The sequence below is a fragment of the Poromitra crassiceps genome (assembly GCF_964638095.1).
Source record: "Poromitra crassiceps genome assembly, chromosome: 18".
Lineage (NCBI taxonomy): Eukaryota > Metazoa > Chordata > Actinopteri > Beryciformes > Melamphaidae > Poromitra > Poromitra crassiceps.
This window is the reverse complement of record NC_139636.1, coordinates 26,020,184-26,036,561: the sequence shown is the minus strand read 5'-3', so window position 1 is coordinate 26,036,561 and position 16,378 is coordinate 26,020,184. Positions and strand designations below refer to the sequence as shown.

General features: G+C 45.4%; 2 protein-coding genes across 2 annotated transcripts in view; both read right to left on the bottom strand.

The window, feature by feature from the left end:
* Nucleotides 1-217: 217 nt before the first annotated feature.
* tmem266 (transmembrane protein 266) overlaps nt 218-16,378 on the bottom strand; it is a gene marked incomplete at its 3' end in the record, with an annotated part of 35,294 nt that continues 19,133 nt past the window's right edge. Inside the window, exons 3-10 of the mRNA XM_083654878.1 lie at nt 15,177-15,331; nt 13,800-13,873; nt 11,427-11,483; nt 11,136-11,274; nt 9,852-9,967; nt 2,394-2,586; nt 1,043-1,105; nt 218-897 (exon numbers count right to left, since the gene is read on the bottom strand). Coding sequence (XP_083511004.1) covers nt 218-897; nt 1,043-1,105; nt 2,394-2,586; nt 9,852-9,967; nt 11,136-11,274; nt 11,427-11,483; nt 13,800-13,873; nt 15,177-15,331 — 1,477 coding nt within the window. The remainder of the gene's footprint in view (nt 898-1,042; nt 1,106-2,393; nt 2,587-9,851; nt 9,968-11,135; nt 11,275-11,426; nt 11,484-13,799; nt 13,874-15,176; nt 15,332-16,378) is intronic.
* Nucleotides 6,022-7,134, bottom strand: LOC310793128 (uncharacterized protein). The gene has a single exon (XM_083654889.1). It carries the CDS (start codon nt 7,070-7,072, stop codon nt 6,401-6,403), a length of 672 nt encoding a protein of 223 aa, XP_083511015.1. The 5' UTR covers nt 7,073-7,134; the 3' UTR covers nt 6,022-6,400.

Genomic DNA, 16,378 nt, shown 5'->3' with positions numbered 1-16,378 from the left:
ATGCCCTCCGTTTGTGCTGTTCCAGCAAGGACATCCGCCTCAGTAACAATGTACTCACACTACCGGTATGAAAAGGAGGACAGGACTGCAGTGTGTGTACCAGTGGCCCCGGCCCCAACAACGGGATGGGGAGGGATGTAGTCAAGCGTTCATTTTTGCGGTTGATCTGAGGAGTGAGCCCTGCGGTGTCCCGACCTCAGGCACTCTTGACGGGGTCTTATGTCTCTGACAGACGGCCGACCACGGCATCCACCGGTTCCATCATTCTGTACTTCTCCTGTAGAAACGGCTCGCTGCTCTGCAGGTGGATGAGGGGCTTGGTGTGGAGCCCGACCCGGCTCTCCTGGTTCCTCTTGTTGTAGAGGTTGACCCTGTGCTCCAGCTCGGGGCTGGTCTTGGCGGAGCTTGTGGGGCTGGGCAGTTTGAGGTTGACGGGGTCCAGGCCCTTCTGGGTGAGACTAGAGTCCTCCGACAGAGAGGAGAGCAGCTCCTGCACCACAGCGCTGGGGGTTCCTCGCGGCGGCTGCGTGCCCAGGGCCAGGGGGCTGCTGTAGGGCTGCGTGCCCAGGGCCAGGGGGCTGCTGTAGGGTGGAGGGTAGCAGCGCTGGCCGCTGTAGTCCGAGGTGGAGGTGGAGGCCTCGCGCACCGTGGAGCTGCAGTCTGTGGTGGAGCCCAGCGTGTGGCTGCTGATGCTGTGCTGCCGGGCGCTGAAGCTGGAGCGGGACACCGTGGTGGTGGAGGCTTCGCTGACCGAGCTGCCGGTGCGCTGCAGACGGCTGGATGGGATCGCGTCGGCGCTCACCAACGACGAGGGAAGATGGCTGGGGTTGTTGGGCAGGTGCACGTCTATGGCTGCTGTGGTGATGATGCGTGCTGCAGGGTCTGGGATCCCCATATCTGCAAGGCAAACATCTCACAATGTCACATGGCCTTGGAATATGATTGTGTGTGTGTGTGTGTGTGAGTGAGTGTGAGAGAGAGAGAGAGTGAGAATGTACATATGATGGCGGAGAAAAGAATGAGGGTGAATTTTGAAGCTTACCACTGCTTGGCTCACTGTAATACTGGCTGATGTAGTTGTTCATGTCATCTTGAACAATGTGATCTGAAGGAAATAATAAAAAAAAAAGTCTACTTAATGTATTTGTCTTAGACACAATAAAAGTGAACGTCTCGTACATTTATAAGTTGATCATGGGTAATATAACTGACCACAGGCTTTACGGCCCTCTCTTTGCACAGTAGCCTGTCGAATGATTTAGAATCCATACTCTTTGGTTATGGTTGGATAATAGAAAGCTCAACACAGCACCTGAATGACTAAACCAGAAGAAAACCGGTGGCGTGTGTATCTCGCTGACCCTAAATCAGTCCAAGTGTATCTCTTAAGTGCTGTCCAAAGTGCCATAGGACCGTTAAATGGCTTCTTTTCATTTATGTTTCTGCTTCAAATATTCATTTTATGAATGTCCCAAGAGGGAGCCACACATTGCTCAGCCTAAAATGCGACACGGACAATCTTTGAATGATTAATAACGTGTGCATATGAGCAGCAGGCCCAGTTTAAAAGGCTGTCTGACTAGACATACCCTACTTCAGATGTATAGCAAAGTCGCATGGTGATTTATAGCTTTGATAAAGGAATAGCTTGAGTGTTTTGAGGCCTGACATCACCTGCACTGACGGCGCTTTGTTCCTTGAAGTCCTGTAAGTTATGAGCCGTCACTGTTTGAAAGCTTTATAGTCCATCTATTCATCTAAGTGTGGTGGCGGAGCTTTCCATTTGGATTTGAAGATGAATGTTTTGAGAAGAGCACCAGTGCCAGTGTGTGATGTCCACCATTAATAATCTGTCCTGCCTTCCAGCTTGGAGGAGCACATGAATGATGATGTGGTGTGTACTATTTACTACTGTATTTACTATCCTGCTATTTAGGTGGATGGTTTGCTGTAGCCTGGGTAAACCCAGCCTCCACGTGATCTCTATACGCTACAAACATAGTCGGTAACGTCACGTTGAAGGCTGGGTTCACCCAGGCGAGGTTTGCTGTGATGTTTTCCTGCTTTACCATATAGCAAGTGTATCCTTAATCCCCCCTGGTGCTTAGAGCAGTGGTTCTTAAAGTAAGGGTCCTAGAGGGTTCCCAGTAAAAAGGAGTCATTTATTTTCACTATAATTCCATCCATAAGTAAGCAATTTTGGTCATGGGTTTCATACACTTTCTGTAATAAAACCTCTAAATGCAAAAATCGTATTAGATGGGGGACCCTGGGACAAAATCTTATCAAATGGGGGCCCGTGGTCATGCAGATGTTTGACAGCCACTGGCTGAGAGAGGTTGCTTTACCCATTAGCCTGTGATACAAAGAAGCCGGGTGCTCCATTCGATTACCTGCGGGCCCCCCGGGCTCTCTAGCTTTAGTCGGCCCGTGATGCTCGGAGGCCCCGGGGGCCAGTCCATCCACCTCTTGGAAGCCGCTGCTCTGTTTACCCCACATATGGTGGATCTGCATGGCCGCCTCGCGCTCTGCCACCAGATCCAGGTCCTGCTGGGCCAGGTGGGCCCTCAGCTGCCTGATCTCAAACTGCAAGGAGGGAGGGGGGGAGAAGAAAAATGCACACACACAACCTTTTAGCACTGTTTTAGCACTAACAAGGACATACTAGGTCTTAGATGGTAAATCATCTCTTAGTCCTCTGTGACAGTATTCTCCTGTGTGTACCCTCTAACACAGGGGTGGGCAACTATTTTTCATGGGGGGCCACATGAGAAATCCAGATTGTTGCCGGGGGCCGAACAAATATTGTCATGCCGTAACCCAGGGATGGGCAACTTTGATGATAGAGAGGGCCACAAAAAAAGTCCTCGCTACCAGATTTTGCTGAGGGCTGAACGGCGCCAGCGCGAAAAAATTGGGGCATTTGAAGCCAGGTTTAGAGGAATAACTCATTTTAAATTAACAGTTGTGATGTCATTATTCAGTCTTAACCACCAATATTTGATCCTTTTCTCACTCACTCCTATGTCACCACACTCTCCCTGCAGGGCTTGAAATTAACTTTTTTCACCACCTGCCAATATGGCTGCTAGATTTTAAAGTTACCAGCCAATTTCCACTAGCCGATATGTTTTTCTTGAAATAAACCAGAATATGAGTGGGTTAATTTAAGCATAAGTATCAGTAAGTGGCCGGGATTCTCAAAGCCTGCGAGGGTCACACGAACATGCACTCTTGAAGCTAAATAAATCCAAAACCAACAAGTTAATTATTTAAATTTCTACCTCAATGTAGAACAATGTAGAACACCCACACACATGAGATTACTTTTGGCCTTTTAGTCATAAAGATTATTGAAAGATATTCCATATTCCAGACTGAAATGCTATAACAGAAGAATATTGGCCAGAATGACATGAACATTTGGACACTTATTCAGCGGGTATCTTGCATGTTGCGTTCAGGTGCACTGTAAAAAAAAAAAAAAAAAAAAACTTTTTTTGCAATTCCATCGCGGGCCACACAGGGGGCCGTATGTTGCCCATGTGTGCTTTATAGTAACGTTCAGTCATAACTCATTTATAATTAAGCCCATAGTTAATGAACTAATCATGTACAAAACACACACACAGTCACATATTTTATATACTGTATATGTTGTAAGCCTAATTTTTGCCATCACAGCTGCTTTTTACATGTATGGGATAATACAGGCTAATATACAAGGTGTCCCAAGCTCTGAGTCATTATAAACTCAATTAGCTACAGAAGCTAATGTTCACATTCAGTCCTTGTATATTTCTCTCATGTGTTCATCATTCCTTTCCTCCTCTGTGTGTGTGTGATTGAGAAATGAGATGCAGGTGGTGTTCATCCTAATTGGCCTGGTCAGGTGTCAGATTGCTGCTGGCTGATTGGCTGGTGGAGCGCATTTAAGCCAGCTGATGCCATCCTGTCGCCCCTTGCTCTCCTCATTCCCAACGATGATGGCTGCTGTGCTGACTGCTGTGTTCTGTCAGGTAGGAACTGTGTGTAGACCTACTTTAGTAGTTCTGCAGAACTTTATTAAGATGTGTCTTTATCTTGGTAGACCTGTGCAGTCTAAACTGTAAATAGTTACCTTCCAGATCTACACTTTTGTACACTGTAAATAACACTTACCCAAGTAGCAGAAAGTAGGGGGAGAAGCCCTAGTTTTTTGTAACATTTCCTCATGTTTATTTTGTAGGAGCTTATAGGTAAGAGCTGTGTCTCTTATTTAATCCATCATTTTCTTTTCTTAGGTAAATTTAAGGTTGGGGATTAGTTTTGATTGGTTAGTTGTGTTGGGGCCATGCTGTGCTCTGAAACTAAACCTGCTACTTGTGAACTTGTGATGGTGGTTTGGCTGATCATCCTTGGAGTGGGGGCACTTTTGTGTTGCAGGCCGGTTCCTAACATAATTGGGTGCTCGTCTGCTTTTCTCATTCGTCACTGACGAATGATATTTTTTACCGAGCCTTTGGCCAGAGTGGCGCTGTGACGGCTGAGAGCTCTAAACCCGGAAAAAATATCACCAGCACCGACTTCAGATGAAAAGAGGCATTTATGAACAGCGTCAAGCTTTCTAACCCCGACGTCGAGAAGCTATGAACTCTTCTCAATATGTGGCTTTGAAATGTTTCTGTGACACTTGTACATACGTCTGTATCACTGATTTAGACGGCTTGGGAGTCAGAGTCACAGGCAAGTCTATGTACGGAGACGGGACTCTTGTAGGGTAGCATAGTCTACACAGAAAGGAGAAACGGTGCTACTGATGGCCCTGCCTTGTCACGCCCCTCCTCAGTCTTACTGGTCCCCTCTGACCGGCTCCTCCTCCAACAAACATCTCCACCAGCTTTACCACCATGAGCTTCCTCAGCTCCATGCAAATGCACCTTGACTAACACCATTTACCACCTGCACAAAGACTACCCACCAGACAAATATATATATATATATATATATACTCAGATGACGTGCTGACTAACGAGAAAAGCGGGCGACCCCCCTAATTATGTTAGGAACCGGCCTCGGGGAAGGGGACGGGAACACAAAAGTGCCCCACTCTTCCCACTCCCAAAGATGATCAGCCAAACCACCATCACAAGTAGCAGGTTTAGTTTCAGAGCACAGCATGGCCCCAACATCAACAAATCAAACTAATCGCCAACCTTAAACTTACCTCAAGAAAAGGATGGATTAAAAAAAAATAGACACAGCTCTCACCTATAAGCTCCTACAAAATAAACATAAGAAAATGTTACAAAACTAATGGGCTTCTCCCTCCTACTTTCTGCTACTTGGTAAGAGTTATTTAGTGTAAAAAAGTATAGATCTGGAAGGTAGCTATTTACATTTTAGACTGCACAAGTCTACCTAGACAAGGACAGATCTTAAAGTTCCAAAGAACTACTAAAGTAGGCCTACACACAGTTCCTACCTGACAAAACAAAGAGTCAGCAGAGCAGCCATCATCAGCAATGACAGCACGGGGTGGCATCCCCAAACCCATTCAACAATGCAGAAACAGGAAGTTGGTGAAAAAAAATGTTTGGGGCTATCATTCAAAACTCAATTAGCTACTGAATTAAAATGTTTGAGTCTGTCATGTGTTCACATCATTCCTTTCCTCAGTGTGTGATTTAAATATGAGTCCACTCATTGTACTCATAAGTCCCAACTATGATGGCTCTCTATTGACTCTTTGATGTGTTCTGTCAGGTAGGAACTGTGTAGGCATACTTAATTCTTCAGAACTTGAAGATGTGTTATCTTGGTGGACCTGTGCAGTCTAAACTGTAAATAGCTACTTCCAGCTCTACACTTTTTTTTTTTTTTTTTACTTTTTTTTTTTACTGCACACAATAGAGCAACTTATTTTGACACATTTCTTTATTTATCTCGAACAATAAAACACAAAACAGTAAAAGATCAATCATAAACAAACACATTTTAATAATAAAAAAATATATGAAAGACAATAGTTATGTTCGAATTTATGTTGGAATTTGGGATTCGACTTGAGACACAACGACTTGAGGCTGCAGACTACAAATTGGATTCACGGTACGTCATGTCTGACGCGTAAAACTCTAAAATCCCAAAGACAAAATACACTCTAAGCTGGGAGTTTAGCATTGAGAACGCAAGTTGCAAGTTGGCACATTCGAAATGTGTCTAACCGCAGGACTTAACAGTGAAGTAAAAGAAACTGGAACATTTTTAAAGATTACACCTCCCAAGTCAACTGCGCAGGATAACTGTTGTTTTGCATTATATTATATCCAGACATTAGCCTTGCAAAACATGATGAATGTCAGTCAACTTAACTTAAAGAGTCCTTGCAAAAAAAAAAAAAAAAAAAAATCACAGTGAATCAAAGGGCAAATTTGTTCCGGATGATCTCGCCACCCTCCACTTCCACTTGTTCGTAAAGCCACTTCCTGTCGCAGCGGCACTCGACCCCGCACTTGCGCGAGCCGCACTCGGGACACGGGTAGAAGCAGCCCATGATGCAGTCGATGTCCAGACAGTCACACATGTCCTTGTTGTTGGACAGCAGTTTGCCTTTGTGGTCGTACACTTTACTCTTGGCTCCCAAGTTCTGTCTGTCAGATGAGGTTTTGCCTCCTCGCCCGCCTCCTCGTCCACCCCTCATCCCCCCTCGTCTCTCCCTGCGTGGAGTGAAGGCATCCCTGGCCCGTCCTATGTCTGCTGGTGTCCCCATTTGATTGTTGGGGGCCGGCTCCTTAGGTGTCACCCCTCTTTTCCGAAGTTCAATCTTCAATGGATCGTGCCGAGGAGCGAATATGGTGGGCACAGCATCCTCTTTCAGAAACTGCTTGCCCTTGTAGTCCCTGAAGCATTCCGGCTTGAAATGCTCGGAGCAGAGGCAGGTGTTAAGGGTCGGGGAGAAGTTTTTCATCCCCAGGCTCTGCACCCATTGGCTGGCAAGCTGAGGTTTGCTGAGGGGGAACCTATAAAACCTGATTTCCGACCCTTTGATAAACTTGTTGGTGCATCCTGTTGTTGCACAGATGACGGGCATGATGTCGCTGGTGCTGAAACTACACTTTCATTCAGATAAATGATGGGGAAACATGCGTGGAAAGTGGGGACGCTCTGTTTGTTTTCTTTTCCTTCAGCTTCTTCGACGATCAGAAAAGGTCCGCTTTATCCACTTTAACTTCCGGTTTAGAGTAGAAACGAGTGCCATCTAGCTGCAGCCCCAATAATCGTTCAACAAACAGTGCATCTTTCTTGTATTTTCCTTCCTCTTCTGAAGGCTAAAAACTATGCAACACTTCTAATAATAAAAGGCATTCATATAGCAGTTTTGAAATAAATACATATATATTTTGTGTTTTACAGTCAGAACAATTATAGTCAAACTAGAAATAACAATAATTAAATTCAACAATAATAATTCAGGCGGTGTCCACACACACACACACACACACACCCCAGCTCTACACTTTTGTACACTAACATCTTACCCAAGTAAAGTAGGAGGGAGAAGCCGTTTAGTTTTTTGTAACATTTTCTCATGTTTATTTTGTAGGAGCTTATAGGTGAGAGCTGTCTTTTATTTAATCCATCCTTTTCTTATGTAAGTTTAAGGTTGGGGATTAGTTTGTTGTTGGGGCCATGCTGTGCTCTGAAACTAAACCTGCGACTTGTGAACTTGTAATAGTGGTTTGGCTGATCAGCCTTTGGAGTGGGAAGAGTGGGGGCACTTTTGTGTTGCCGTCCCGTTCCCCGAGGCCGGTTCCTAACATAATTGGGGGCTCGTCCGCTTTACTCGTTTGTCAGCACGTCATCAGTATATATATATATATATATATATGTTTGTCTGGTGGGCAGTCTTTGTGCAGGTGGTAAATGGTGTGCATGGAGCTGAGGAAGCTCATGGTGGTAAAGCTGGTGGAGATGTTTGTTGGAGGAGGAGCCGGTCAGAGGGGACCAGTAAGACTGAGGAGGGGCGTGACAAGGCAGGGCCGTCAGTAGCACCGTTTCTCCTCTTTCTGTGTAGACTGCTACCTTACAAGAGTCTCCGTACATAGACTTGCCTGTCACTCTGACTCCCAAGGCGTCTAAATCAGCGATACAGACGTATTTACAAGTGTCACAGAAACATTTCAAAGCCACATATTGAGAAGAAGGGTTCATAGCTTCTCGACGTCGGGGTTAGAAAGCTTGTCGCTGCTCATAAATGTTTATAATGACTCAGAGCTTGGGACACCTTGTATATTAGCCTGTATTATCCCATACATGTAAAAAGCAGCTGTGATGGCAAAAATTAGGCTTACAACATATACAGTATATAAAATATGTGACTGTGTTTTGTACATGATTAGTTCATTAACTATGGGCTTAATTATAAATGAGTTATGACTGAACGTTACTATAAAGCACACATGGGCAACATACGGCCCCCTGTGTGGCCCGCGATGGAATTGCAAAAAAAGTTTTTTTTTTTTTTTTTTTACAGTGCACCTGAACGCAACATGCAAGATACCCGCTGAATAAGTGTCCAAATGTTCATGTCATTCTGGCCAATATTCTTCTGTTATAGCATTTCAGTCTGGAATATGGAATATCTTTCAATAATCTTTATGACTAAAAGGCCAAAAGTAATCTCATGTGTAAGAAATGGCTGTTCTACATTGAGGTAGAAATTTAAATAATTAACTTGTTGGTTTTGGATTTATTTAGCTTCAAGAGTGCATGTTCGTGTGACCCTCAACACAGGCTTTGAGAATCCCGGCCACTTACTGATACTTATGCTTAAATTAACCCACTCATATTCTGGTTTATTTCAAGAAAAACATTTCGGATAGTGGAAATTCTAATTGGCTGGTAACTTTAAAATCTAGCAGCCATATTGGCAGGTGGTGAAAAAAGTTAATTTCAAGCCCTGCAGGGAGAGTGTGGTGACATAGGAGTGAGTGAGAAAATGATCAAATATTGGTGGTTAAGACTGAATAATGACATCACAACTGTTAATTTAAAATTAGTTATTCCTCTAAACCTGGCTTCAAATGCCCCAATTTTTTCGCGCTGGCGCCGTTCAGCCCTCATCAAAATCTGGTAGCGAGGACTTTTTTTGTGGCCCTCTCTATCATCAAAGTTGCCCATCCATTACGGCATGACAATATTTGTTCGGCCCCCGGCAACAATCTGGATTTCTCATGTGGCCCCCCCATGAAAAATAGTTGCCCACCGCTGTACTAGGACATACTGATTTCTCCTAGCTAATACTCCATCCACTTTTTTCCAAGGGCTATCAACTGCTTCTGATTTGCATGCTATAGCCTTGCTCAGCTCTGTTGGCTGTATTAGTTCATCACAGCTGACCTTTGAACACATATACAGTACCATACTGTATATTTCAAATCTCTGAAGCGGTTGCAGCATAACTCTCAGACATGCTGGGAACGCTTTTTCCCCCCTTCTCCTGGGCCGACATCGGAGAAATAAAGAGCACTCAGTGAATGCACTTTCTCAGTTACACTTATAAGGTTACTCTTCAGCTGTGTAATAAAGCTTTAAGGAAGCAATAATACATCTATTAATATTAAATTATATAGGAATCAATCGATTCTTTTGAGGTAATGCACATCTGCAGCGATCTGATTTCCACATGACTACTGTTAAAAATATAATGAATCTATCATGATGGTATGCTATGTTCTTTTATGCTATATAGTGTGCACACAGATTTGATCTTCCTGCATAGTACTTTGCTGCCCTCTCCTGGTAACATGCTGCTATATTTATGGCACATATCTAGACACAGACAGTAAGTAGGAGGAGAGAGGACATACTGCCTGTTCCTGGCAGATCTGGGTGAGACGGTCAAGCTGCTCGTCCCTCACCGCTTTGGCCTTCTCATACTGCTGAAGCTCCAGCTCTGTATCCACCTTCACTTGCAGCACGTAGGCTGCAACAAGAGGGCACATATTGCACTGTTGGTTCCCCAACACCAGTGGTGTCCAACCATGTGCCAATGAGGACCCAAGAGTCTGCAGGGTTTCCTTCCAAACAAACATTTCACCAGCTGACTTCATTAAGTACTTCCCTAACCTCTGGTTGAAATTGTGCTAGTGAGGTCAACTGCTGTAGTGTTTGATTGAAAGGAGAACATAATGCATATTGTTTTCACTTGATGGCTCAGCTGTGAATAACTGACAAAACACCTTGAAGGTAATTGCTCTGCAAGGTGATAACAGCTTCAACTGCAGCTATTGCACAGGATGTAATTACATTCTAGTATGGGATTGTATAACAGTCAAGAGGGTGACAACTGATCAATTAGTTATTCAGTATTTGTCACAACCTATCCACATAATCAACATGATGTATTCCTGGTCCTTTAGTGAAGTAGTGTGATTTCTCTGTGTGCGTCATGTCATGCAATTAATCAATCCAGTTTGCTCAGTCTCACCCCTTTTTGGTTACGCCTTTGAGCATGTGCATCCAAACACCACCAGGGGGCGCAACATACTAAAAAGAAAATGCTTGCCAACACAAAACAATGGCCTGCACCTGTATGCAAAAATAATCTGCATACACCAGCTGCTGTGAGTATATTTAGCACATAGCGTCAGTAGGAGAGATGCTTCCCAAGGTCCTGGTGGAAAAATAAAAATAAATAATGAACCAAACAACCTCAAGATGGAATTGAGCTGATACCGCAGAGACTGTCCTGCAGTATCTATCAGGGTGACCTGACAGTAAAGGACAGGACGCAGGGGACATTAGCCCCCAGCCCTCCCAGCACACCCCCACCCCCTGCCTGCCCCTCCCAGCACACCCCCACCCCCGCCCCCTGCCTGCCCCTCCCAGCAACCCCCACCCCCGCCCCCTGCCTGCCCCTCCCAGCACACCCCCACCCCCTGCCTGCCCCTCCCAGCAACCCCCACCCCCGCCCCCTGCCTGCCCCTCCCAGCACACCCCCACCCCCTGCCTGCCCCTCCCAGCAACCCCCACCCCCGCCCCCTGCCCCTCCCAGCACACCCCCACCCCCGCCCCCTGCCCCTCCCAGCAAACCCCACCCCCACCCCCTGCCTGCCCCTCCCAGCAACCCCCACCCCCGCCCCCTGCCTCACCGTCGATGATCCTCTTGACCCTCCAGATGCGCAGGGTGATGATGAGGCCGATGGCGTCCCAGGGGCTACTGGGGCCGTTGGCCACTGTGGAGGCCACCATGGGGGCCAGAGAGAGGACGATGACCGCTCCATCAAACACCTGAGAAGCATGAACACACACTCTCTCTATATATATATATATATATATCATTCTAAATATCCAAGTCGCCACACTGAGGACTGGCATTGAGGGAATGACACTGCAGTGAAAGGGGCCCGAGTCACGACTAAATTGGAGATCTGGGAACTTACCTCTACTTTGTTCTCTATGTAATCCCATATCCCCAACACCACGATCCTGAACACCGTCTGAGACAGACAGAGATGAGGAGAGAGCAGGTTAGTTACAGACCCTGAACACCGTCTGAGACAAACAGAGATGAGGAGAGAGCAGGTTAGTTACAGACCCTGAACACCGTCTGAGACAGACAGAGATGAGGAGAGAGCAGGTTAGTTACAGACCCTGAACACCGTCTGAGACAGACAGAGATGAGGAGAGAGCAGGTTAGTTACAGATCCTGAACACCGTCTGAGACAGACAGAGATGAGGTTAGTTACAGGGTGAGAACGAAGCAAACAAGGACAGAAAAATAGAGTGAGTGGGAGCTTGGGAGAGGGGAGCAGTATACACTGGTCAGCCACAGATATTAGACTCCTACTTCCTTCAGCCTGTAATTGAAGGTCTCAGCAAAAAAGAATAGTGGCTGTTATTCATATTTCTTTCATTTCCCCACTGGTAATTCATCATATTCATACAAGCCGCGTGTTCGGATTTCATCCAAACAATTAGAGAGACCGCATTCAGCTACTGGTGCTGACGCTGCAGAGGGCCAATGCTCTCCCTCTCTCTCTCTGCTCCTCTCCTCTCTCACCCCCACTAACCCCCATCCCCATTTCACACAGTCAAGGTTGCAGCGGTGCAGAAACATGGCCACCTTGCTGTTTTCTGTTGTCTAAACGAATCACTAAGGGTTGCTTTGTATTGATAAGTTAAATTCCAACTACGGTACACAGAACTTAGCAGTAGATTGGTCAAGTGCAAGGAACTAAGACAAATGTGGCTGGCTGTAAAGAAAACGCTAATCAATACAGCACACCTGAGAGCCTGACATTATTTAAAAGCAGCGGCGCAGAAAAGCCCCATCTGCATTTTAAAGTGGTTGTGTTGTCAATAGAATACCTCAAAAGGGACCAACTGTTTTTAGCTCTAACAACAGCAAATACAGTATAGGCTATGAGGTTTCCAGCAGACCGGGGGTAGATATGAGGTTTTCAGCAGACTGGGGGTAGATATGAGGTTTCCAGCAGACTGGGGGTAGATATGAGGTTTTCAGCAGACTGGGGGTAGATGTTTAAATATATGAGGTTTTCAGCAGACTGGGGGTAGATATGAGGTTTTCAGCAGACTGGGTGTAGATGTGAGGTTTTCAGCAGACTGGGTGTAGATGTGAGGTTTTCAGCAGATTGGGTGTAGATGTGAGGTTTTCAGCAGACTGGGGGTAGATATGAGGTTTTCAGCAGACTGGGGGTAGATATGAGGTTTTCAGCAGACTGGGTGTAGATGTGAGGTTTTCAGCAGACTGGGTGTAGATGTGAGGTTTTCAGCAGACTGGGGGTAGATATGAGGTTTTCAGCAGACTGGGGGTAGATATGAGGTTTCCAGCAGACTGGGGGTAGATGTGAGGTTTTCAGCAGATTGGGTGTAGATGTGAGGTTTCCAGCAGACTGGGTGTAGATGTGAGGTTTCCAGCAGACTGGGTGTAGATATGAGGTTTTCAGCAGACTGGGTGTAGATGTGAGGTTTTCAGCAGACTGGGTGTAGATGTGAGGTTTTCAGCAGACTGGGGGTAGATATGAGGTTTTCAGCAGACTGGGGGTAGATATGAGGTTTCCAGCAGACTGGGGGTAGATGTGAGGTTTTCAGCAGATTGGGTGTAGATGTGAGGTTTCCAGCAGACTGGGTGTAGATGTGAGGTTTCCAGCAGACTGGGTGTAGATATGAGGTTTTCAGCAGACTGGGTGTAGATGTGAGGTTTTCAGCAGATTGGGTGTAGATGTGAGGTTTTCAGCAGACTGGGGGTAGATATGAGGTTTTCAGCAGACTGGGGGTAGATGTGAGGTTTTCAGCAGACTGGGGGTAGATGTGAGGTTTTCAGCAGACTGGGGGTAGATGTGAGGTTTTCAGCAGACTGGGGGTAGATGTGAGGTTTTCAGCAGACTGGGTGTAGATGTGAGGTTTCCAGCAGACTGGGTGTAGATGCTTTCTAGTATGTTTTGTGTTTCCATTTAGCACAGAGTCCACTGAATGCACGTGGACTAATCAGAATCATGGGGTGTGTTTCATGCTGTTGTTAGGAGCCTATTTTAATGGGAATCCATCGGTGTTCCTCACTGGCCCCACATAGCTACTGCACAACCTAGCATGAATCAATAGGCCGCTGCATCAGCTGTAAGTGAGCCTGGCTTCATGGTTAGGGGGAGAGAGAGCAGAGAGAGAGAGAGAGGGGGGGGGGAGATGGGAGAGAGAGAGAGGGGGGGGAGATAGGGGGGAGAGAGAGAGAGAGAGAGAGGGGGGGGGGGGGAGGAGATAGGAGAGAGAGAGAGAGAGACAGGAGAGGGACTCACCTCAGTGAAGAACACAGAGAGAATTGCCAGGCTGATCCAGTGGATGATGCTGGCAAACTGGAATGCATTGTTAACTGTAGGGAAAGAACAGAACCTATTTTATAAAAGGCTAGTCCACTTTGCTATGACGTGAAGATGAATGCACTCAAGCACAAGCTCTTTCTCTCTCTCTCACACACACACACACACATAAATGCACAAATACAGACAGTGAATATGAACACACCATGTACTGTACTGTACCAATGTGTATGTCTCTTCCTGTCTATTCATCAGGCTAATTGTGGACAGCAGCCTCACACAGCAGCGGGCTGTCAGCGGAGGCATTCTCTGCACGCGCCACCTCCCCTCCCATCTGTCTTTGTTTGCCGTGTTCACTGATTCTGTCCATCAGTCCATTCATCTTCCTCCAGTCCAGCCATCTCCCTATCGCCCAATTTCTGTGTCCGCTAATCTCCCCTCATGCATTTGTCTTACTTTGTCCTTTTGTCTGTCCCGTCTCGTTAGTCCGTCCCCCAGGGGAAAAGCAGAGACTTGAATGCATGCAGATGCTGCTGGAGTGAGTGGCATTCCCGCCAGGCGAGCGTTCTTCACTCAGCTCGCCGACGTCAAACAGGTCACGACCCCTGACCTTCTACTTATGATAGATGAGGACGTCTCCATAATGCCAGATGATGTCGATGAAGGCGTTGTTGGAGTGACACGGGTCACACTGGCATTTCGACCACCTGACATTCCATGTTCACTGTGGAATACTAATGGGAGGGTTATATTCCCAAGACTGTGATGGATCAGATCCTCAAGTCCCAAGATAGATCCTCACTGACTCATTATACAGCGAGTGTGTGAGCCCAGGCTAACAGCTAGCATTTCAACCCACCCTCACAACATATTGCACATCTATTATTCTTTTTTGAGATGCACTGTCATGAATTATGCAATAACGATTTAAAATGTCAGCGCCTTCCTAGTTGAATTGTGTAGCTGGTAGAATCTGTTGATCCTCATCCACAAACCAGTAACCACACATACTGTAGTATAGTCTAGTATAGTTTAGTAAGGATAGGCATCAATGCTGATTTTCTATGTCAGTATCGGTTGCACTGAAAAATAAAGTTGGTTGGGAATGTACAGTATGTTTTTTATGTAATTCAGAACTTTATTATTTAGAAAAATGAATAATCAAATGAATAATATTACAATAGTCTAGAAACAAATATTTTCGATACTCGCTTTTCCTTTTTCCATACTTTTCCAGACCTGGAAAATACTAAAATCAAATTCCATACTTTACATACTTGCGTAGGATAGGAACCCTGTATATTGATATTGACCATCTCAGCTGACATCACAGTGATTTGCTTCCCAGACACTCACACTGCAGCAGCTTGCTGTCGATCAGCAGCTCCAGCGTGAGCAGCAGCACCACCAGAATGACGCAGGCCACCAGGAAGCAGTTGAAGCCTGCCGACAGCAGGCACACCTGCCACAGAGCCGCCCGCCGCCCGCAGCACGGCTTCAGCCAGTTGGACCTGAGCAGGGGGCAGGGAGGGGAAGAGGAAGGGGTATGAAGAGAAAACGGTGCATCTCGCTGTCATTTTAAAATGCAAAAATGGTATATACAGTGTAAATATGACTGGTAGCACACAAGGTCAAAAACGATGCACAAATCAGGAGTATTCAACCACGAGTTTGCTCTGTTTTATATCAATCAATGTTATTCCAAATAGTTTTCAGCAGAGGGCACTATTCTCTATTCACTCACATTCAGTATGTCTGTTTAACTGGGACTGTTCGAGTCTCAGTCAGTTTTGAATGGACAGCCAGAGGAAAGAGAAGAAAGTGCCCACAGATTAGCTACTTAACTATTTCTAAATTGACTAAAAGCTCAAATATATCCTTTTGACCTATAGCCAGCCACTTCAAAAGTCATACAGAGAGAAATACAGCAGCAGTGGCAATGCCTTTGTGGTTCACTGTGTATGTCAGCTGCCTTCAGAGCGAGAGGTTGTGAGTTCTAACCTGGGATGTGCACAGACTAAACTTTCATCTGTCCTTTTTGAGGCAGCAAAGTTATATGTATTTGAATAAAAGTGGATATAGGTGTAACAATCTTTTAGTTTTTATTGCACTTCTAATTAGAGTAATAATAATAATAATAATAATAAATAAATAATATTTTTGACAGTGCAGATAATCCTAGTTTTTTTAAATAACACTAAATAATAAATTAAGTTAAATGATATTTACACTAAAGTCAGGTGCTTTCATCACATTCTTTATGTTATCTTCCTTTAACTTGTGCTTTTTTGTCTTCCATCCATAATTTATAAAAGATATTTTCAGCCATACTTTTTTGACAGATGTATGTTGCTTTACAGCTGAAATTGGGTAAGAGAGCTGAAATTGGGTGAGAGACATAGAGTGATAAAGAGAGAGAGAGGTTTTGCTGAATAGCCCATTGTAAAAAGTTAAACCAGACAGGTCGAACTTTTCATAGTGCACTGTGAAAAGTTCAACCAGCTACACCTGAACAATCACACCCAGGTGGTGCTAATTAAGTGTCTTAAAGTGGTAAT

Bases quoted from the DNA above. Each gene is read 5' to 3' on its own strand.
- LOC310793128 (XM_083654889.1), bottom strand. From the start codon at position 7,072: ATGCCCGTCATCTGTGCAACAACAGGATGCACCAACAAGTTTATCAAA.